This window comes from Trachymyrmex cornetzi, unplaced genomic scaffold (genome assembly GCF_001594075.2).
Source record: "Trachymyrmex cornetzi isolate Tcor2-1 unplaced genomic scaffold, Tcor1.1 scaffold203, whole genome shotgun sequence".
Lineage (NCBI taxonomy): Eukaryota > Metazoa > Arthropoda > Insecta > Hymenoptera > Formicidae > Trachymyrmex > Trachymyrmex cornetzi.
The window spans coordinates 662,544-687,922 of record NW_017296669.1 but is presented as its reverse complement, the minus strand read 5'-3'; the positions used below and the strand labels follow the sequence as shown (position 1 = coordinate 687,922).

General features: G+C 40.4%; 1 protein-coding gene across 4 annotated transcripts in view; it reads left to right on the top strand.

Moving 5' to 3' along the window:
• Nucleotides 1-25,379, top strand: part of hth (Meis homeobox homothorax) — a 446,666-nt gene that overhangs the window by 130,417 nt on the left and 290,870 nt on the right. For all 4 annotated transcript variants that reach the window (XM_018505263.1, XM_018505262.1, XM_018505259.1 and 1 more), the window contains exon 7: nt 25,166-25,295. In XM_018505263.1, coding sequence (XP_018360765.1) covers nt 25,166-25,295 — 130 coding nt within the window. The remainder of the gene's footprint in view (nt 1-25,165; nt 25,296-25,379) is intronic.

The window sequence follows — 25,379 nt, the reverse complement described above, 5'->3', positions numbered from 1 at the left end:
CACTTCGGATAATAAGCGATGCGCTTCAGCTGCGGTTTTCTTGAGGTCGAAGTAGTGAAGAAGTACATGTCGGAAAAACAGCTTATCGCGTTTCATTTTCAATCGATTGGAAAATCTCTTTGGCGTCGAGAAATCTAACCTGTGAGGATTGAATCACTTTCAGCGATGTCTAAACTACAAAAGACATATGACTTTATCGTCGAAACTCGCCAGTGTTGGAGCCAGCACCCTCTAGTAGTGAGCGGCAGGAATTAAGTTTAACACCTATTTCTTGTCAATTCTAACAGTTGACAAATCTTTGACGATTTTTGACCTATTTTCTTAGGTAAAAAGGTGAAGTGAGATAACTGAAGAGGGAGAGATAACATGATGAAAAGGGACGCGTGATAACTGTCATAAGGATTATATATATATATATGATTCAAGATTTAGATATGTAAACGTAACGTCAGTATTTAATATTAATGGAAGGAATATGCGTGAGGTATACATACACAACTTGCTATACATACGACTTGCTCAGATTAACAAAACACATAACAAGCGAGAGATTTCACGCATGTGCGTGCACCCCCATACCCGGGATTAAATGTTCTTCCACGTTCCTGGCCGGCAGATATAGGCTAACCCACGTTACGGAGCCGCGTATACCATACCACAATAATAACGCGAAGCGCCTGTGGCGGGTGATCGCTGCGGTCTTGATTTTTGACAATGGTCGACAAAGCGAAAGGGGACAGGGTGCTACGCGTAGCAGGGGGGCAAACCGAGCGGTTGCCTGTAAAATGCACAATATCGTCAAATTTCATTATCGATATAATAATGCGGGCTTAATTCGGCGCGCAATGCGAAGGTTGGTTGAACTCTGGCGGCTCGCATCGCTCAATGCCCGTCGCCCTATGACGTCCCTAGGGATCCACACACGTGGATCGCATATATGGAACAGCTTGAGGTACGGAGGTCGAAAGGCGTGCGTGCGTGCTCTGATACTATGTCTTTGTTCAAATAATTATTGGCCCTGCGTGTGGCAGGAGATTAATATCTTATATATAGTATAATATTATTTTCGTTAGATCGATTTGCAATAAATTTTCTAAATAATTCACTCAAAAAATAACTACTCATAAATAATCATAAACGACAAATTTTCCTTGAGACAAATACTTGAGAATAATATTTTCTTCGATTTTGCTTTAAAATCATGTAGATGTGTACAAAGTTTTCTAACGACGTACGACTTCGTAGAAAATCACATAGAAGCTGAGACCAATTTGTCCGCCGGTCATAGAACCATCGTCTGTCGTTTCGTCGAACTGTTTCAACGCGATCTAGTTTAGCTCGTGCTAGAAACGGCGAAGATACGGTCGCCTTCAAAGACGATTTATCTGTCGGTCGGTAGGTTAATTTCGCTCGTTGATTTCTTGGAAGCGCATCGGTTGCAAACGATTGTCAGATTAGGAAGCGCCCGCTTCACGTTTGCCTGTGTGCAGTCTCGAGTGCAACGAAAATCCATCAGATGATGCAGGCCTATGGCAAAGGGCAATCGCACTGCGTCGTCGTTTCAGTGGCTGTCATTCAGTTGAAGCTCCATTCTATAAAAATTCATCATTTTTTTCTATGAAAATGATAGATATCTCAATAATATAATATTTTTATCAGTACCGCAGATTGATCTAAAATTTTGAAAACATTGTACAAGTGTTTATAAAACGACCTTGACGAAACTTTTCGAGTCTTTTGAGATATGAAAGATAAATTATTAACAATTAATTGCATGGTTGATTAAGTCGTAAGTTCATGCTATATATTTACATTTGACGATTTTTACGGTACTATAATAATCTAGCTATTAAAAGATGGCGGATCAGAGCTAAGAAGATATGGGGGTACTTTAACTTTGTTTCTGGAAGAGGCTGAGAATCCCTGAAGAGCTTAATCTTCCTCGGTGCTGTAAGAGGGAGAGTAAAGAGTCTCTAGTCAGCTGCTTTCTTTGCAAAATCAGCCCCACGAAATAGTAGCTAAGCTCGTCATCAAGGGGGCTTTTTCACCGTTTTAAATCGATTCGCTCAAGTTTCTTTTCGGAGCAGGTATACCAAGTTTCTGCAACACTCGTTGCACGGATCCCTGCATTTTTCGAACACGAGAAATAGGAACATTGGGAACTGTACAGGGGGGGATCGGCGCGGGGATGCGAAGAGATCGAAGCGAGGGGAGCAGCCGATATACAAACACCCTGTCCTGTGCTATCGGCAAGATGTTTAATGTTTCAGACTGTTTGAGCATAATATTTACACGAGACGGCCGCAGGATCTTAGATGGCTGCTTCCGGTTTATGCTCGAGCGCGCGACCGTTCTTATCGAACGTGTTCGCAAATAGTATCACTCCTATGCACACAAATGTCGCTCTCCATCTTTGCGCATCTCGTCGTGCATATCCGTAAATCAAATGCACGTGTCGTTGATCGGCGATTAATCGTGCATGCGAACGAAGGAAGATGCGTGTCCCATTTACGGTCCGGATGTTAATTTCGCGCGATACTTTACAGCATTATAGCGAGATTTCTCGAAAGCGTTCGTGTTCAATGAAAAGAACAGACAAAGCACTCGGCTTACGTCATTCAAGAAAAGGTCATTCACCACCAGTCAATCGAACACCAGTGGTAATTTTCCGGAGGAAAAACTACGCTACATTCTATTGTAAATTACGATTTCCTGCTTTGTACGTCATCGCGGTAAAAAAAATGGCGCTGGCAATAAAAGAAAGTTAATACCGGTGGGTCAGCTTTCTCGGCAACGTGTGTATCGTGAGTTCGTAGGTGCGCGGTACGGGCTACGGGCTACCTACGACCAGCCTTCACCTACCAAGGCGGCCCGCACGCGAGGTAATGGTCGCGTGGTGCAATTACCCGGCGTGACTTGCATTCTGCACCCCATCGCATCGGCCGCGCTGACCTGATAGTCCTCTCTTGCGTCCTCCTCCTGCTGTGTTGTGTGATGTGTCCTCGTCCTCGTCCTCGTCGTTGTTAGTTGTTACCACGGCACTCCGTCGAGCATGAATTTTCGCAGTCAACCTGGGACTCTGGCTGGCATCGCTGACTTTTTCGGTCGATACCGAATACGCGACTGTGTCGTAAATACCGATCGACGTTTATCCGGATATCGCAGTTCGCTACGAATTCGTCTCTGTAAATCGACACGATAAATGTGTCACGAATACACCATGACTACACATGTTGATTTTTTTTATCAGGCAGCAAGGTGTGTCGTGTCAGTTATATCGAAACTTTTGATCTTAATTTTTTTCAGGTACAATCTTCGACAAAGATTATTTCAATTTTTAACGATTTATCGAAATAGTAGGATTAATAGAGAGAAAATAAATTTAAACTACAAAACAATTTGTTATTTTCCGATCCGGTAATATTCCAGGCAATCGCCTCTTCTCTTTATCTTCAGCATTGCGATAATCGAATCTCCATAAAAGCCTCGAATCAGTTCCGATCGGTTTCACGCGGAAATGCTGCTTTCATTGGTGCTGACGGTGAAGGTGATAGAAAAAAAGGTATGTTCAAGAACGACACTTGGGGCTTACGTCGCAGAGAAACGAGCCATCGTAAAGTTTATCGTTGTAGCGTTAAGGGGGAACGAGGACGGCGCGCATCTCGCCTTTGCTCGTAGATTGTCAAAATAGCCGATCTTTATGTCGTTTTTATAGGCGCTCACTCGCGGTCGTTACGAGCGTGAAATCCAAGCTCTTCCGGGGACAACGGAGGCGGCCTCTTCCTGGAGACTTTTTCAAAAAGTCGCGCACAGACACACACACACTGACATTTCTCCGTTAGAAACGTCAGTATCTTTCGTGGTAGTGGCACTATAGGCCCCGAAACACATGGTGCGCAAACGATCGCGTTAGAGAAAGACTTTTACCCTATGGGGGGCCCACGTGGTTTTTCGTTAGTGTGTGCGCAGTTCTACGTAGTGCGTACCCTGTCCCACGAAACTCGGCGAAGCGAGGCTCTCCGATTACATTTTCCCGAGTACCAGAAGGGAAAATATGCCCTTATGGCAAAAAGGCGTCTTGGGTTTTCGACAAGAGGCTCCGGTTGCAGACTTGTTCTTCATACATTTTCCGGAAAAGCCGTTCACTCTATGATTCCTAAAATTTCGAGAATCACTGGCATGTCCAGATATATGTTATTGCGTGAAATATTTTTTTTTCTATTTTTCGCGCATATATGTCTTCTCTGGATTCTTCATTTTACAAGTAAAAGTGTTATACTGGCAACTATCAGAAATCTCCATCTCCCATCAACGAGAAAACGCGTGGCTATTTTACAATTATTGCGTGCTTTACAATTATTACGCCTTTAGCGGTTACCTGACTGCAAGAAATCTTAAGGGCGTGCCGGAAATGTTCTAATTTTTAACAAATAATACATGGCATCCTTTTCCTCTCCGCGTGTAGATACCCCACCGCACCGCTTTTTGTCATTTCAAAGACGAACGACCTATTATTATTGCGTGACGGTCTACCAAGACTAAACCTGTTCATCACCCAAATGACGACATTATGAGAACCGGAATAGATTGGTAGATCTCGAAAATTAATGATATATTTTAAGAATATTTGGCTTACTTTGAGGTATATCAACGATAATTCAATAATTGTATAATGAAATATTTTACATCATGTAATACTTGAGTCTTGACATTAATAATCTATACGTGGAAACTTGTAAAAAGTACTGTTAAAAGTAACTTATTTATGTAATATCGCAAGAAATGCTGCTCCGTATTTGCGGACTATCGTGTGAAATATCGATAGCTGTTCAGGTCAGTCGACTCGTTCACGGCAAGTTTCATCGTTGTTCAACAAAAACCTTAAACACATGCGACATGAAACCCCAGGATGACGCTTCCGGAGAGCAGGTGTTCGCGACTTTCACTAAACTCTTTTTAAACGCTACCTCCGCCGTAAGGAACTCGTCGTGTTCTAAACTTCTCTTGTGTCCCTCTTTTTTTTTTATTTCATCAAGGTTGTGCTTCCGGCCTCGCTACGCCGTGCCGATTCCGCGTCAGACTTCTTTTCTCGGTTTTTTTTTCACGCTCGTTGCGCATAAAGAGCGGTAAAAGGTGGCACGAATGGCGAGCGCTGCTCTCTACAGTGTAGCCGATAATAAAGCTTGGGCTCAATTACCTCGATGAATCTTTAATTAGAGGGATGACGGAGTTTTATGTTTATAACCACGCCGGGGGATAATACATACTCGATAATAAAGATCTCGATAGCGTAGAGAGTAATAGAAAGAGAGAGAGGAGTCGATGAAAAGGGGACAAGGAGTACTTCTACCTGCGTCGTGCCCTCTCGAGCGGGTGGAACGAGCATGCCAGTGACCTCGTAAAATTCGAAAATGGACTAACGAACTCACGATGCGATTAGCCTATTCCGCGCGCAGTCGATGGACGGATAAACGGGATAAACGAGGAGATCAACGCTCGCGAATGAAAATGAGAGGGCGAGGCGCGACGTTATCTCCGCGTCTTCGGAGCGTTATAAATAACGCGTAACGCATTCCTGATCATGTCTGCACGTGCTCATCGTTATATGCACATTTTTATCGATGCGCATTTTTCTTCTTTTTTCTTTCGTTCCTTTACAATTGCAAAAAAGTCCTTACATGATATCGTGATGCGTGATCGTTCATTCCAGTAAGGAGAGGTGGACGAACGTTCGATTTCACTACACTAATCGAGAATTGATTAGGGTTTATATAGTGCTGTAAACGTTTATAACTTCCTAGGAGACGAAACAGGTGTTTTATTTTCTCAAATGGACGCGTGCCTACCGACCGAGAAAGCTATTTATCACTATTCGATTTGTAATCCAATTTTATCTCTGCATTAGAACAGTGACACTAATCCAATCAATATGGTGTATTTCATTTCTAAGATTGACATAGTCTCAAGTTTGTCAAAATTATAACACAAAAATCGTAACAATTATCGATCATTTTTCTATTTATAAAATGATTTTTTAACATCGCTTTATAGTACTGTGGCGACTCGCCACTAGAGGTCACACATAGCAGCACCGAGCAGCATTGAGCAGCACACAGAGCAGCATCGAGCAGCACACAGAGCAGCATCGAGCAGCACACAGAGCAGCATAGAGCAGCACAAGCAGCATCGAGCATCACCGCGTTCGTCCCTGTTATTTATCATTCCGACGAAATCCGTTGGATCGCGCCTTCATTGGGATGGAGTCCTGTGGCGACTCGCCACTAGAGGTCCACGGGACTCACTCGGTTCGCGTAAGCACCGCGCCGCGCGAATTCCCTTTAAATAGAATATCATTCTGGATTCATTCCAGGCGTCTAAGGCGAGTCCCACACTACATCGCCTTACTGATGAGTCTAGTAGTGTGGGACCAGGACGAAACACTGCGGTCGACCACAAAGCTTCGAGTCAAGCCTCTTTAATGGACATTTCCACAATACTTAATCTTTTATAATCTGAAAAGTATATAAGATTTCTCTTATTTAATCAATAAAGTTTTATTTTATTTTCATCGATTTAAATTCGTATTATTCAAGTAATCTAAAAATAGGTCTTGTATTAATTTTATTTAATGAAAGAACAGGCTAAAGTTCTCTCTCTCTCTAATCAGGCACTGCCGTATTCAGAAACAGAAGAGAGTACTATGAGGAGCACGTTGTCTTCTTTAAGTATTTAGGAAAATCTGATCGCGCGCGCAACAGGTTGATCGATATCGCTTACTGCCGTCTACCGAATTATAAATAGGCCTTATTTAGCTTTTAACGAAATGAATTTAAAACGAGGCAATCGAATTCGCCAACGAATTTCTATGAGCTCAACCGTCGGTTGCGTCGTCCTACTCGTCGTATTGCTGTGTCGCCGCCATGATATTTTATCATAAAGTATTTCGAAGAACGGGAATTATCACAAAAGCTTAATCATTGTTTATTGGATATTAGCGCTATTTGTTGGGCGCGATAGCGAGCGCGGAATCGAAAATGGTTGATTTACTTCATTCTCTATCGCCAGATCTTTCGGAATACATATTTATATTTTATAAAGCATTTCGTGGTTGATATTTATAAAATAGAATATTAATTCACGCGAGTATATCTACTTACTTGTGAGTAAAATGAAAAGCTATTGTAGCTTTTCATACTTTTAATTGAAGCGAATAATTGTGCTCGCTCCGCGGGTCATCAAACGAAATTATTTGCTCGCATTCAAGCGCATCTTCCACCTTCGAATTTCTCTTTACCAGACGATTACGCTGTAAAATCCGCTTCTCGCGCTTCGCGCCTGATTAACACGGGCAACTGCGGATTCCCTCCCGACGTGTAATTTCGAGCTCCAAATCGTCATTTACCCGCACGATTACGCTAAGTGAACCGGTTCTCCGAGCGTCTCCTCGGATCAGAAAAACCGCGCGCTCTGGAGAGTTTCTGTATTAATGATAACGCGAGAATTCACGCGAAGATATCACCTGGGTGTAATTTCGCGTGGATAACTGGATGGCTGGATGGCTCGACTCGTTTATACACGGCTTTGAGATCGTCGGCGAATTCGTGATCCCGCCAATAAACACTGATAATTTCATCTTTAGCTTTTCTTCTTAAATATTTCGTTTCTCGCTTGCTCTCTTTCGTCTCGAAAGGCGGATGAGCATGTTTATTGGAGCGATGAGTACCCATTACTTCGTCGGTATTTGCATAGCGGGGACGAACAGAGTAAGAAAAAGAGGAAGGGGGTCAGCCGCGCCGCGCCGCTCTGTCGACTATGTGTTTTCGGATTATAAGCTGTTGCAACCGTATTTACGATGAGGATCCAACCGTCTGTGATAAGGGATTGCATAAGTTTAGCGCAGTAGCGAGGCGTCACTTAATCCGTTCCATATAAACGGTCCACGTGGCTCAACAACGCCGCGCCGCACCGTTTAAAATCAGTGTAAAGTTTATTTGAAGTCTAATGATATCTTAGCCTCTTTTCGTCTTGATTCAAGGATGCAATTTGATTCGTACAATATACTCCATGTAAATGTTACGTATAATCTAAAACTATTAAATTAATTTAATTCCAAATTGATAAGCACGTGATTGAAATTAGATTATATTTTCTCTGAAAAGCATTTGAGATAGATAATCAGACACAGGAAAAATATAGGCACGATGAGTCTGTATATGCAATAGAAAAGAAAGCAACGAGAACGGGTTGGCACGTCGCATTGCCTTCTACTAGCGTAAGTAGCGTTCCCGGTTAAATTGGAATGGGCGATGGTTCGTTAGGCAGAGCAGTTTTTCAGAGTTCGCTTGGAGAAGTTTTTCGAGGCAGCTGCAGGGCGAGAAAGAGATCGGTGAAAAGGGACATCTCCTGTTTGCCAGTCTTCCAACCCACTTCTACTTTCCGAGTGCTCTCTTATACTTACTTTATCTTCGTTTATTCTCTTTTCTTGTTTCTATATTATTTCTTTCTTCGCTATACTTCGTCTCGCTGCCCGTTTCATGGCTACTCGACATATGGATGCATACGAAGAACTCTCCCTTCGCGCAAAAGGCCTCGGGAATCGTCTTCGAGATTCGCTTCCCTCGTTAAACGAATGAGAGATTTTGCATACCGCACACTAAGTCGGTTCTTTCTCCCTCCCCCTCCCCCCTCTCCTTTCTCTCATCGTTGTTGTCATCCTTTAGTCTCTCCTTCGATTTTGTGCCTTCCTCGTTTGCTTTTGCGATTCGCCACTAGAGGTCCACGGGACTCACTCGGTTCGCGTAAGCACCGCGCCGCGCGAATTCCCTTTAAATAGAATATCATTCTGGATTCATTCCAGGCGTCTAAGGCAAGTCCCACACTACATCGCCTTACTGATGAGTCTAGTAGTGTGGGACCAGAACGAAACGCTGCGGCCGACCACAAAGCTTCGAGTCAGGCTTCCTTAGTGGACATTTCCACAGCTATAAGATATTCCTTTTGTTTGTTTCTATCTTTTTGGAGAACACATATTGTTCGTTCATGGCTCGAACAGTAGCGTTTCTCTGAAAAGGAGTTAAAGTAATTTCTTTAAGGAAGCAAATTTTGCAAGATCTCTATTAATAAAAGACAAGAATAGAATAAATTTTAATCTATTTTGTACACTTGATTGAACAGGAAATTTTAGCATAGTCATTTTGATCATAGAAGCTGTCGCACTTTGCATCCTTTACATATTGGTTCGTTCTTTATTCCATCTCTCGAGAATGCATTCGTATGTTTATATATGCGAACAAATGTGTGATACGTATACATCGTCACCCGCACACGTCACATTAGGCTCATTTTCCACACGCGGTTTTACATGCGCAGCAATTACAATAATAACAAGCCTCCGCGCCTCGTTCTGCGGTCGCACGACCGACCGGTGTCCACTTACCCTTTGTGGACTTCGCTCGTTTTGTGAAATTGATTTAACATATTCATTAGCATATGCAAATCGACGCGATGCGTCTTAGCGACCTCCACATCTTCCCGTTGCGTTGATTTCTTCTCTCGTGGTAAAAAAATTTTTTATTCTTACATTTTACTATATACTCAATACAATCCGTTACAGTGTCGTGTAACATTCTTCAAGGTGTCAAGGCTTATCGAACTTATGAAACTCCTCCGTGTACTACATATGGATACGTTACGCGTTAGTCACTTTAAAAGGAAAGTGATCTTAATCAGGAAAAAGACAACTAATAATGATGACGAGCGAACAGTACTCTGGAAGAACCCTTACGTTCTATTCGTTTCGATCAGATTGACAAGGATTGCAACGAAGCTACAATCTTAATCTGCTGATAAGCGCATAGTTGTTTATTAAATCGTAGTGGGATAGAACTGCGTACGATCTCCCGTTCGACGTCAGAAACATATGTATAATATTGTAAAGAGATATTATTGGACGTAGTTTATACGCACAGTCATGATAAAATAATCAGCAACAGCATTGTGCCGTCACGCGTCGTGTGTACACTCGCGCTTCATAATTTTATAATTTTAGCGCGTATAGTGAGACGGCAGCGATGTGAAGAACGCTTCGGAATTGCAATCAACATCGTCCGCGTCCATATGGTCGTGCATAACCGGACATGTACGCGTCGAAATCATTACGTCGGTAGAGCGTGCCATTAAATCGTCATTACTCCGTCGGCGTTGTCCATTTACATGGCGAGCTGTGCGCGTGTATCTTTTCGGTAACGACCGTACCCGTTGCAACGCAACGAGTTGCGGAGTCTTCGCCGGAGGGAACAAGCTTTGTAAAACGTCGCGTTGAACGCCGAGTTGTTATGCTCTTTGACAGAGGTGCGAACGAAAAAAAAAAGAAGAAAAGAATAGCAAATGAAGAGCGATGCATTGTAATGACCGCACGAGCGCGTTTAATGCGATGTCATTTAATCGGAGTAACGTGGATCGATACAATACACCAACAACGTGACATATCGCCGTTTGAATAAAACGACTAACAGGACGTGGACAATTTTGTACAATTTTGGTTGATTTTCTTCTCTAAAGGCGGTTATTTATTTTGATTTTTTTGCTTCATTCGAATTCTGCTGCATTTTTCCTTTTACAGTAATTTTTTATTGTTTTCTCAAGTGATTTGTATGAAGTTCGAATAAACTCCTTCTTAGCACGTAAGAAATATCTCTTTGCATACAACAACTATAACTATGTATAAAGTATATATGTACTTGATTAAAAAAAAAGAATTATTCAATATTTTCTTTATAAAAGCGGTAAGCTAATCCGTTTCGTTATCGATAATAACACATTTGCATCATCGACCTTTGAGTGCCTGGAATATTCCGTCGCAATGACCTGAGTCGTGCTCGCAGAAATATTCTGCTTGCTGATGCAAACGGGTTAACAAAAACCATCGAGGAAAACTGCCGTGTCATAGCATCGCGTCTATTCCGTCATAACACCCGCGGGTATGTTATGCCGCGAAAAAAGAGCTAACAAATCCTCCAAGGTATGCATACGCAAACACGTTGTCCACCCTTTGTAGTCATCGTGTGCACCGGGTGAAAAAAGGACACGCGAGGCAAACCACAAACGATACTTTCAAGCATCGTGTATGCGTTCGCACACATTGAATACGCACGCATTACGTAATTTTACCGTCACGCTCTGACGCTATCCTAAATTGACGGACGTGTACACACGTCGATACCATGTGTACTGATCCGACCTCTTTCATGATCGGACAGTTCGAAAAATCTCACGTTACACACGTATCTTCCACGAGAGTTCCTGCCATCAAGAGAGTTTTGCGTTCAACGCAAGCGGCGGCCCTTTCAGAACATGTCTTATTAGTCGTGAAATTTAATTTTCCAATATAATTTTATTAAATGAGGTAATCTTTCTGTTAACACATTATACCACAGACTATCGTGGACATGGGATGCAGGAACAAATAATTAATCAGGCGTTTTCTTTGGTAATCAACAGGCGTTTTCTGAAATTATAGACCGTTGGCAAAGTAAAGTTGAACATGGAGAGAATACAGCCCTACAGTGTATATCATTAAATACTGATTTGCCTTTAAGAGCTTCTTCTAAGTAATTCTCTTCGTTTGTAATTGGAAGCGTCTTTAGTTCAAGTCATAAACACTGAGCAATCTTTAACGCATAATTAGGAAAGAAGAAAAGGTTATAAGCACACGGAAGATGAAGATATGATGAGGCAGGACAAAGTACAATAATAACTTTCTAAGACTTTAAACAGAAATAGAATTGAATGCAGGTATATTTACAATGTTGTGCTATTATAAATCATCGAGTCATCAAACTTTAACTGTTAATGTTGAAATATTGAAAGGAGAGAATGCAATATCTTAATAAAAATTTAATTAAAATTTATGTGATAGTCTCTATGAAAAAATTGTATTAAGAATAAATAAACTTTAAATTTTTAAGCCTTAATTAATAAAATTTTTTTTTTTAAATTAATTAGCTATAAATTTGTCAAGTTATCTATGGTTGAACAGAGCACGAAAGATTTGGGACAATTCATATAGGTATTACATGTATCGACAATTTCAATAATAATATATATTATCTGCTTTGTCATCGTTTCATGCCGTTCTCGCGCTTTCGTAACATGCGAAGTTAGTTATAGCGCGAAGTAATTATCTCTTGGCAATCTGCACGTTATGACATAAATTTTCATTATTTTGATGAGAGTGATTTATTACAACGATGAAGGATGAGCTGCTCAATATGGGTCTTCTTTTTTGTCGCTTACACTGATCGGGACTGTGTATATTATCTCGCTTCTTTTAATGGAATGTATTTCCCTTAGCGGAATACACACTTGAGAGTGTTGAAAAAAATTTTCGGGTTTTGCTAATAAGAGGGAACGTTAAAACACTGGCAGTACTGAATTACTCAGAGACGAAAAATCATGAAACACGATTCAGCTAAGTGAAGAGGACTCACGTGTGAATACGTGAATCATGTATTAAGCGCAATCATCACATGCATCACTTGAGATTAAAGCCACATTAACGGAGTTGCGATAACGAGTAACATGAATTTCTGATGATATATTTTTAATGATATAATAATGCGTAAGCATTCCACAATTTTCTTATACGTAATTAAGTAATTTGAATGTTCTCTCAAAATTCGAATACTTTGAATTTGAAATAGAAGGCAAACGATGTTATTATGTTCAAATATATTAAAAATATTTTTTTTATAAGCCGACATATTAACTAATTCTAATCGATGAAGAGATAAATTGAAAAAATCTCCAAGCTTGAACTGGAGCGATGCTTTACGCGTTTAATGTAATTGGAAGCAGCGTTCCACGCGGAATAACCGAAGCAGATGTTCTTCCTCGTGCCATGCGCTTCTTCCTGAACGGGTGTATTTAATCAGGACTATATCCAGGAGGCCGCAAACGTGTTTCCTGGTGGCGAAAGGTTCGAGGCGTGCGGCGGCGATTCCAGGTGTCGGTTAGGAGCCTGCGACGAGTGTAGAGAATGCGACGTAAGTTTAGGAGTCGCTCCAGCCTTCAGACGGCGTTCAATAACCGGAAGTACATCACTCGACGCATCCGCCTAACCATTTCTACGCGTCCCCCAATTCCGCGTCAACTCGCCTCGTTGGTGAACATTCTCTTCGTCCATCCCATGATCAATCTCTCGTTGTCTTTCTCTCTCGCTCTCCTTTTGCCGTCATCGGATTAAGCATATTTATATTGTTACTCGTATATACATACCGAGACGATGCGTCTGCTCGCTTACGTATTCGTACTTATACGCCGTAGCTACGCGTGCTAAAAGAGACAATTTGTACGATCGGCATATCCCGGAATTGGCTTCCGTCCTTCATTGCCACGCGCGGTTGATTCGCATCAGAGATACATCGTGCGCGTTTACAGCCTTTTATCGCAATTAGACGCCATGTTATTTGCTAAGCAAAGAACATTATCCAATAAAAAATCATGTGCACGCAACGCAAATTAGCAGCATATCGCAATAATTGTGGTACAACGGAAATTATATTTCATACATTATATTATGAATTATTTTTGCTCTTGTCTGCATCACTTGTCGCCGCCTGTCATGAAAGATATTAATGGTTTGCATTTGCCCGACCAGTTGCATCCATAAAATTATCTACTTATACAATCTTCTTTTAATTCAATTAAAAACGCTTTTTGTGCTACTTATCTTGCAAAATTCTATTCAAAATTTTCTCTTCATATTCTTTCAGAATTGTTGTCAATTTTCATTAATTTTTATGTGAAATTAGTTTTTATGTGAAAATGTGTGCATTACGACTTGATCACCTGAATTTATTTATTGAAAATATTTTTATTTCTAAGAAATGCCTCGTATATGATTGACGTTTAATACCACCGATTGTATGTGTGTGTGTATTTCTGATCCCCGAAGGTGGAAACGAAATCTCGATAGCTGATCGTTGTTTCCTCTTTTCCTGTTTCATATGCTCGTAACCACTCGCAAGCGCGGAGGCTTCGCTAGAAAGCAATGGCTCTTATTCCCTTGGATATTGCTATGTCCTATACAAGGCAATATCGAGATGCTGATATACTGATAAGAGAGTCGATCGACCTCAAAGATTCCTGCTAATCGCATTGCGTAAAGAGCGACGAATCTTTCTCGTTGTAATCATTATTGCGTTCTTTTTAATTTTGTTATTTATGCACATGTACATATAAGTCGAACTGATAAAAGTACGCATATAACATAATATAAATGCTGCAAGGATGTGTAACTGACATCTCTCAAGAGTCATGAAACTTGAACGGAATATTATATAAGTTTGCATTCTACAGATGTATGTTACGTTACGAATATTTATTTGTAACATTTGGAATAATTAATTTTTTTTCGCTATTCCGAGAGTATGCGTAGGAAGTTACTCCGTTTAATTATGGTACATAGATACAAGCGGATTCGTCCTGGCGGAAAGAAATTTCTTCATTCCATGAGAGTTCATATAGTTGTAAATACGGGATAACTTCCTGCCGGTGGCTGTGGTCACCGTTCAAACTGGATACGTGTTTAATTGGAGTCATGTTGAACTATAAACATAATCGTAATATGATAATTATACGGTGTCGGTGGGCCCTGCCTGTTCTCTCTCGTAGAGGGTAAGGGAACATTAACGGGCGATACCTGGGCGCGGCAGGAGCGGCAGAAAGTGTAAAAGACTTCCTGTTAAACTCGGTACCAGTGCGAGAGATCACGCTATTTACATAGGAATGGAGCTACTCTCGATGACACTTTGCCCTCGATGCCCTATTTTATGTGCTAGCAATTAAGATATAGCGGGATCAACATTCTGTCTCTTCTGTTCTACAACCATTGTTTACACATCATTCATAACTCTCGAATAGACACTTGAGATATCTGATGCGAACATCATACGTTTAATTTGTCCGCATTTACCACGAAGGAAAATGTTCCCTGGAAATTTAATGACTAATGACTAATGACTGTAGTCGTTAGGAAAATTTATTCGTATTTAACGATACTGCTCTTGGCAGATCTTTCTGATATTTTTATAAAATATGTCGAGTATCATTTTATTAAATGAATAATTAATCGAGTATGCGCGAGTTTTTCTCATATTTATATTTCTTCTTAAGATGAGTATAGATAAAAAGTATATACTTAATCGGTAGTGGGGAATGCGAATCACAAACTTTTGATTATTACATATTTTTTTTCGTTAGCAAGGATTCTTCTGGGAGTTCTGCGGATTGCTTTATTTATACGAAAGCATTCCTTACATCGTACAGATATATAAGTGTAAATAAATATATACTGATAGCGGCTAGTGGTACGGTCAACGGGTGTAATAATAGTGTGGCGTGTGAGAGAGTGTTGCGTGTTTCGAATGACAGACGTAAGGACAGGAGGTGAGCGAGCAAACCCCCATTCTCCCCTTCCGACACTCCCCTTTTAAAAACCATTTCCTCCTAACGACCGTAGCTGTTTTCTGCCTATGGCAATCGTCCTACTTGCTTGATCTGACGGAATTATTACAGAAGTTTGCGGATTGTGTAGTCACATCAGATATTCATTGTTTCTTCATTTATAATTTCCCATTTTTTACGTTAAGGATTTTATTCTTTTTAAATAGAATTGTTATGACTATCTTTTACAGTTAATCCCTAAAATTCATTCGAGATTATAATATTTGTATGAAGAACAGCGTTCATTTTATCATATATTTATCACGTTTTTATATAACTTTTTCATAATATTGTAGATATCATAGGACAATTTAACGTTTTGATAATTAATTGCTGCAACAGTCTCCTTTGTCTGTAGTTGTGAAAGCCAATATCTCTTAAAGGCCAATTTGCGCAAATCGAGGATGAAATATCGTTCGCACGTCGATCTATTCACTGACGGCCAACGTTGTGTGGTCAACGTCGAACGCGGACAGTTCTGGACCGACTTCTCTTCCTGTATGCTGGCAATAGAAACGACGGCATCTCTCGAACTCGAACGTTTGATTGCGTGCGTTATTATTAGCGAGCTTCTCCAACGGCCGCGTCTCATTATATGACGCATTACTGTGCCATAGTAACCAACGTACGGACGAATAATGATCGATTGCCGATGCATATCTCGGGGCGTGCTCGTGTCTTACCAGTATTGTTTATGTTCTAAGTCAACACGTATCTTTATACTAATTAATTATATCGCAACAATTAATTATTGATGGCAGTTATGAGACGTGAATCTTTTGCTTCTCACTTTTTCCTTCTATAGATTATAGACCCTAAGCTTATAATTCCATTTCGAGAACTACATTTATAACAGATAAATATGAGAGATTGTATGCAAAAAATGAATTATTTATTTATTTCAAATAAGTTACCACCTAAAGATATATTTTTCGTGGCACGAATTACGCTTGTCTCCGACTCGCAGTCTCTGACTTGCCTCTGTTGAAAAATTTCGTTCAAATTCAACGGAGGCTCTCTCACGGCTTGTTCTATTTTTCAGCACACGTGGGACGCACGTACGTGGATGCGGGATCGTGTTGTCCTCCCGCGTATCTTTGACGGACCATTCGACTTGCTTGTAGCTAAGCTTCCGTAAGAATTTGCATCGCGCGTTTCGTACTGAAAATTCACGCCTATGACGACCTTATTAAATATGGATGCAAGTTTACGGATATGGATCCATATTCCAAGAAAGGGGATGCGTTGCTCCCTTGATGCTATGCGATCAAGCGCGCTCGTGACACGGGCGTGGCAATCGCTGAGTATCCACAAGTGAGTATCACAAAGTGTGGTAACACACGGATAGAACGACTGACAGACGACTATACCCCATGTACGCGTGTCACGGGGTTTCCAATTCGTCTTATCGCGCCTTCGGATCGAATCCACCCTCGCTAGAGGGACGAGAACCTCTACAATGTCTCCGGTCTCACGCCGTATCGGACAAAAATAAGAGTATTAGTTTGGATTACGTTCTCCATGCTGTATCGAGATCCCATTCTCACATACTTCAAAATTCTATATTGCTGAAAGTGTCACTATTCGTCTGGTTTGTTCTCAGATCTATTTCTTCTCCAGATTGTTTTATGTGCTTGATTACTATATGTTTGATAGCTATAGACACTTGCAGGCGATTAGACGAGTTGTATGCCATATTTGTGATCCTGGTTAACGTTACTGTCGGCTCTACAGTGAAACGTTTCGGTGGGTTTCAGGTCGAGTACCGTCGCTGTCAATACGTCCCTTCCTCGTTTATGTGCGTGCCGTGTGCGTGCCATAGTGTGTGTCACGCGATGCCTGTGCGAACGCGTTAACATATGTGGGCAGAACAGCCGCTATCAAGGCTTCGTCCGTCCGGTTCATTTCTCTCTCTCTCTCTCTCTCTTCTCTCTCTCTCTCTCTCTCTCTCTCTCTCTCTCTCTCTCTCTCTCTCTCTCATGAACAGTGGTTCTCACGGATCATTGGTATAGTTTACATTCTATACAATTGTTTTAATATAAACAATTTGATATTCTCTTTCATCGCTTCTCGAGAACACTGTTCATCATATAAAAATTTTCAGATTCTTACAAATTTTATCGAATACTCGTAATACTAGTAATTGAATCGCATCAATGATTTTATTTAATATAAAATATAATCAGTGTAGTCTCTCAAGGCAGTTTTTACGCAAAAGTTAATTTACCAAAATAATAAGTTCTACCATAAAGATCTTTGCTGGTAACGAACGAGGAAGTTAACGACCAGTCTCTTGTTTCTTTGCACGATGCTCGCGAACCCTCGATTATTTTTCGCGCTAATGAACGTTTATATACACACTGCCGGGACTGGGTGTCACTGTCCGCGCTTAATGCGATTGCAGTTCATGATAAGATGTTGCCTCTTGGCAATCGTTAGCGTCGCTTTCGCCCCGCTCGCTTATCCTACATGCACGCGCTACCCTTGGCACGCGTGTGTGTACAAATTCGCTCTAGATCTTATTGAAATCTCTCTTGCGGACGTTTTACCCTTGAACTTCAGAATAAGTTTGTCGTCTGAACGCAAGCCCTCACCTTTCCAATTAATGTCATTATACCTTGGCGAAATCCGCTAAATAAAAATTACCAAATAAACATTAATCATTTACTTAAAAAATTGTAAGTAATTATTTAAAATAAAATACTGATATAGTATAGATATCGAATATGACGATTAGTAGTTGAGCTCATTGGCTCAGAATGTCAATGAGAAAAGTGGACACGTCGTCAAGGTATACGAGAAAGACCGGAAAGAGAAAAGAGGCATAAGAAACGGTAGGAGAAATGCGGCAAAAGAGAAGGAAGGAGGAGACTAGCAAAGCCGTCTTATCCCGAGGGAGCGGAGGCAACATGGGAAACCAATTAGCCGAAGAACGCCGCCATCGTGCCGTTAGATATGAAGCGAGCTCGATAGTACGGTGAACTGGCCGTTGCTGCCGGTTTCGACAGTGTTGTTACCGATACATTACCGGGCGTTATCGCCAAGCACCCGCAAACCTGCCGTGCCATGAGCCTTCCTTCGGTAATATTCAACCCCACGGAAAGATTGACGACCCACGGGAATTAAAATCTCGCTGTGTTTGATAACGTGTGATTGTCCACCTCGAAATATTGCGTTAATGCGCGAGAATTAGCTTACTTTAATTTTAACTTTTCTTTCCCTCTTCTTTATATATTATAATATCATATCATTACGCTCACGCAGATGTGCGTTATGATGCGACACAATACATGCGTGTGAAAGATAAAATAATATGCAGTCTTGCAGTTAGTGCATTTGATAATTATGTGAACGAGTTTGAATCAGATTTAATACTTCCAATGCTTTGAACTATTATTTGATTTAAATGTCAAGTAAATTTTAATGTGACGTTGACATGAGTAAGGAATTCATACGGGGATTATTTAATGAATGGTGCTGCATAATTTTACATGATTTTATTTAAAAATGCATATCTGAATTTTGTTGTATCCATTCATTACTTTAAATATAAATTTTATATGCATAAAATATAATGATGCATAGAAAATTTCGATAGGGAGACCGAGAGGCGTGTTATTCACGGGCCAATTAATTTTCGAGACTGTAACGGACTATCTCTGTACAAACTCTTCGTTCGGGATTCATGTTACCGCGTTGTAAATTTCGAAGATTCAGAGAACGTTGTTCGTCAGCGAGGATCACCTACGGCGCGCTGCCGGTTTTTCGTGGTCGTGGCGGTTTTTTGAGGTGGACGATCATTTGGAAGTCTAATTTATACGACAGTTAAATTAAAACGACTGCGGTGGCGGCGATGGCGGAACGAGAGATGGACGCAACTGCGAATCTCCATCGAGTACGAGGGAACGAGGGTGAGAGTAAGTGAGACGGGAAAAGCACGAAAGAACGAAAGGCAGGCACTGTATATACAGAGTCGGGAAGTCGAGAGGCTCTTACGTGAAGAGAAGAGGTACAGGGAATACTCCGAGAAAGAGATGAGACTATATCGTGATTAGGGAGGAATGTTGATTAGATCCATCAGCTGGACGAGTGCGGGTCCTCTTTTCTTCTCGCTGGACCCTTTGCCTCTTAAACCGATCTCCCTCTTCCTCTCGCTCGCATCTTTCTGACCTAAAAACTTGATTCTTTTTCTGTAGAGACTATAGTTCCTGAATTTATCATCATATACTGTTTTTTCTTTCTGGCGTTTCAACTATTCTGCCAAAGATATTACTCTTGTTTGTAATGTATTGCTTATAAATTAGAAATTAAATTTGATTATAATTATATTAACATGACGAAATTAAATATTAGATATCAATACATCATTCAATCATCAATGTATAAAAATCACATGATATAATTTTATTTACTTTACAATAAGTTATAAATATATCTTGTACATTATATACTACTCCAAATATTGATGGATTTTTTATATACATATATATATATATATATGTATAAAATTGGTATTGGTCTAGTGTTCAATCATCATCGATAGTTTTGCATTAGAAATAATCGTATTCAGAAAAAAATCAATATTTTGTTGGATTTTACGACGTAGAGAAATCTAGTCATTTGCTTTGATTCTAGAACCGAAACTCGTTTTTGTGGCGAACGTGTTTTCGATAACGGATCGCCGTGGCAGCAGCCAAAAACGATGGATACCCAATGCAGTAGGAGTCGTAAAAGCAACAGTACGAATCTGGATTTCGTTTTACTGACAATGCGCCAAATACCGGATTCCATATTTATGACTGGTCGGTCATCTTCTCCTCCGTGTTGTATCTAACACGTCGCTCACTCGTGCGTTTATCCCGTGAAAGGAGATGAACGCTAGCCGGAGCTTCAAAACAGGCTGTTGCCTCGTCTCGTTCTCACTCTTTCCTCTCGTCTCTCCTCATCTCAACCATAAATTTGTTTCGTTTATACGACCGTTTTAAAATCATTCCTCAGTCAGGTGTACACCTTGTTAAGGTCTAAACTCGTGGCCATTTAATCGCTTGAAACTTGTGGCTATATGTAGTTAGTGCCTCTAAACTCCCACCTACAGCACATTTTTTTTTCTCTTTTGCGTCGTAAATCCGTTACGAAAAATATTTATAACCTGAATATAATTAACGAAAGGAAGTAATCTTTTTTTAGTCAAAATTATTTCAGTACATATAACTTTTTAATCAATGTTAAATATGTATGTTACGTTATTTCTGAGATGGTGAAAATTATGATGAAATTATTAAGACGCGGTTTTATATCGATTTGAATGTTTAGACAATTTGTCAGTTTTCTTTTTGAGAATGTTTTTAAGGACAATGATTAAGTCGACGTTATAACTTCTATGGCAGGTATAAGCTTAGTTACCTTGAAAATTCATCTCAGATATGTCTCGATTAGTTCGGTTGGACGGTTACGATGCTGGCATGATATTCCATTACGAAGGAAATGTAAATATAATTGTAGTGTGCTGACATAACGGTAAGATAATCCGCCGAGCGGAGGCGCTGCCACTGCAATAAATCGTAATTTATGATCCCTATATACGCCCGCCGGTATCGCCGAGAAATTCAAGACTACACAGACAGAGACTAGACTTTCTTTTCTTTCTCTCTCTCTCTCTCTCTCTCTCTCTCTCTCTCTCTGTCTTTTTTTACTTGCTTTCTCTCTCTCTCTCTCTTGTCTTCGTTTCTATCCATTCTTATTCCGCTCTGTGGAACGACTAAGAAGACAGAGACTCTTGATCTGGGTCCAGCCGATGGGCATACTTACAATGTGCTGCCTTACCTCCATAATCTATCGCTGTCTCTCTCCAGTCTGCCACTCTGTCCGACTTGGATCTGCTAGTTTCTTCATCTTTATCGCCCCCGTCCGCATCGTTTATGTCTTGTTCTCTTATAGCCTTCTCTCGAGCTCTTGAGCACCAATAAATTAATTGCAGAGATTTACATATCTCGCCCGTAAACCAGTCAGCGAGACTAATGCCTGGCCTCTAATTACATAATTATATGGCATTATATTACGACGGTCAATTAATACGTACGTACAATGATTTGAAAATGCGATTTGCGATAATAAGTTACGTTTCTTCGCGATCTCATGCGATTCCACGCAAAATGTCATGCTTCAAATCACGGAATACACATACGCCGCTTCGATAAGCGATCGTAATTTGCTGTTCATGAGGATGACAGTGAACGCACGTCGGTTATTACGGTCGGTATTTACGACGAGTATTCCCAATTCCAATAGCTCTTCTTGCACTTGCACGAAACGTTTCGTATGGGATATTAGTGATATTACGCATTCCACGAAACATTTCATATCGTAATGACGGCTGTAACAATACGGGAATGCGTCAGAGCGCGAACCGATATTGCCTAATGCTGCTACTCGGGCTTCGAGATTTCACTTTTCCTCCTTCGCGTAGATTTCGCAGATCGCTCTTTCGAGGGGTTCCTCGATGACTATTACTTCCTCTCAAGGACGCGTTCTCGTAGTTCTGAAGAGACATTTTTCCTCAACGGGAAGGAAACGTACGGTATAAACGAGCGGGGGTGGAATATGAGATGCGGGCAACTGATTTATTTAAGGGGCAGGCCAGACATCCGGTTTGTCGAATTACACTTTAAGAGTGCCCATAGTAGACGGACTGGCAGATACAAACAGAGATGGACGACGGGGATGAACGTGCGAGTGAGAGGCAACGACGTGGAACGAGAGCGCGTAGCTCGTCGACCCGTTAACCGTTTATCATTGCATCGACACGAGTCACGCGGTGGACCCTACCGGCCACTTAAAAAACGGCGATTCAGCCTTTAGTAGGAAGTGACGTCAGCGTTGAAGGTATAGGTGCCGTGAGCTATATCTCTCTAAACGCGACGTAAACAGCTTCACTATACAGCTTTCATCGTACGACCGAAGTTTCTCGACCGGATGATGATAATTTGATGAGAACATTCATTCCACAAAATCCTCAATAATTGTCGTTAATTGCGTTGTCATTTCACAATCTTAATACATAAAATTAACGATGTCTAATAATATCTGAGAAATTGCTTAAGAATTTCAGCGATTATCGCACGAGTTTTCGATTAATTTGACACAATCTTTCTTGAGGTTAGTCTCATTGAAATGATATCGCTCGACTTATTGTAAGCACGAATTGAAGATTATCCGCTTTGACAACCATGATCTTTCGTTTTGCGTTAGGTGCTAGTAGGAAGCGATCCGACGACGACCAATGCATTATTAATGTCCCCTTACTCGTTATCACTCTTGTATTTACTTGCTCATGTAATCTATCGGCATCCCTGAATAAATAGTCATTCAAAGATCGTGAGTAATTAATCAAATTGAAGAGTGACTTCTTATTTCATACACATTGTGACGCTTGCTTGAGGTTTTCTGATAAGAAAATCTTTATTTAATTATTTCATGTGAAATTTTCCGAGTTATCTCGTTACATAAAAATGTACACTATATTTGTCTCCGAGCTATTTATTTCGTTCAAAAATTCAAGTTATTGGTTTTTAAAATAAACACATTTAAAAAGCTAAAAATGTTCCATATTTTTCCCTTTTCTCAAAGCTGGAAAGACACTATCTTTATTTTATAAAATATTGAAAAAAATTTTTTTTAGTCAAAGTAAATTTTATTCTTGTCTACAAGAACTCTCATAATATACAATATATTATATAAATGTTTTTATGACTTATTTATTATTCGTTATATTTTACAAAAAATTTTTTATTTAAAACTGCTCATGCTGACTTCTGTAAACCAATAAATTCATGTGACGCGTCTCTGCTCTAGCAGATCCTCTAGAGTTGACCGCGTAACGATTTCAGACGAGATATCGGAGCAGGCAATCGAGGGAGGGAGCGAGTTGGTATATTATCGCGAAGATGACGCTTATGACAGCATGTGGGAGTAGCTGTCACTCATTGTTGCCTGGCCAGACTTGATATACCCAGACATTTCGCTTCGTGATATCGAGAGATTCGCCTGCTTCAAATTCTTGCCCTTCAACCTCGCGGCGGGACGGGATCAATAAACTGTCAAATATCGTGTTTTTTTAGATGTATGTTTTACAAAAAGTACAGTTACTTTTAAAATTACTTTTAAAGTGATCGCTATTAAGATATATTATTTGAGCGGAAAAATTTATGCTCAAATCTGCTTGAAAAAACGAAGTCAATGACCCTCAGGAGGATCCGTTCGTTCATCATGTACGATCGTTATGAAGAATCATTCAATGAGTGCTCCCATCCCGCTGCGCCGTGGCTGTAATAACACTAATAACACTTCGGAATACGTTAGCGAGAATCAACGAATTGCCTTAGATTGATCTACGATTTGTTATTTGTATACTGCCAAGTAATTTGTGCCAAGGGAGAAAGTTGGTTGAACTCATTGATGTTTTTCTTCCTTTGTTATCTTATGAAAAATTGTATGCATGCACATTCTTAAACAATTTGAACAATTTCTTATTTGTTTCGTTCATCGGTCATTTATATGTTATAACTGTAGTCACGTATTTTTACGTACAGTGCTTTGTGCATTGCCGTCGAACTGATTCGTAAAACAAACTTACGTTCCGTGCGCGAAAGTAATTCCGCGCGTGTCCCGACGCAGATCCGTAGACGTCTCGTTTCTTTCCTCCTACGGCGGGAGATTCTCTACGAGCGTCATTATCACACGGCTACACCTACGGAATAAACGATTGAATATTTACGGCAGACATTCGTCGCGCACGCGGCTTCTCCCAGTAAATCCGTTGATTCGTAAGTCGTGCGCGTCTTGTCGGGCTCCCCCGAATCATTTAAGTATGCCGGCAGCATTTTCGTGGAGAGATACGTGTGCTCCGTCTTTAATCGAGATCGAAATCGGCTTGACGCACGCGTGGATCATCAATGGTCAGTGTACAGGGTATACGCGACAAATTGCGAAATTTTTTTTGAGAATCATAATTCGGAAAGAGTACATTAAAGATCATTAAAAATTAACGAGACGTTCTAATGTTGCATCATACATTAATTTGGTAAATATATATTTCGTGGAATCATATGAAATTAATGTTATTTTTTTTAGTACATACACCAAAATACAGTATATTGTAAATGTCCATTAATTTTAATTTTGTCTTATTCAAAAAGTCGAATACTTTATCAATCAAATCAATCACGTTATTTTTACATCATGTTCATTATTGTTTGTATAATATATGCGATTAAAAGGAAAACCCAGAGTATATGTACTTGCGTGTTCAGCATAGACAACGAAAAAATTTTCGACGTACGTTAGCGTGACATGCGTTTCACAAGCTAGAAATTTTTATTTACATGAAACAAAACTATTGAAAATGAAAATAATATATAAAAAAGCGATATCAACGTTTTGTAACAGACTGTGATTGATTTTCAAACGTCAACATTTTTGAAATTGTCTAGTTGAACTCGAGACCGATGTGACGCGCATGTAGTTAATATTAAGAAAGAGAAAGATAAAGTACGAGAAATCTACGAAATAAATTTGTAAACGTAGATGTAAAAATGCGCGCGCGCAAAGGAGAAAAAATATAAAGATGTAAAAAAATTAATATACAATCTTTTCTGTATTTCAGAGGCCGCCTTCCTCGTCGCTTTCGTATCCCGGCGCGGGTGCTAACGATGACGCCCGTAGCCCCGGAAGTGGTGGTACACCTGGACCTCTCAGCCAGCAAGCGCCAGCCAGCTTGGACTCATCGGACCCAGGTAAATTTGATCATTGTAAAGGAGAAATACGTAACATGGTGTTAAACTTAATTCCTGCCGCTCGCTACTAGAGGGTGCTGGCTC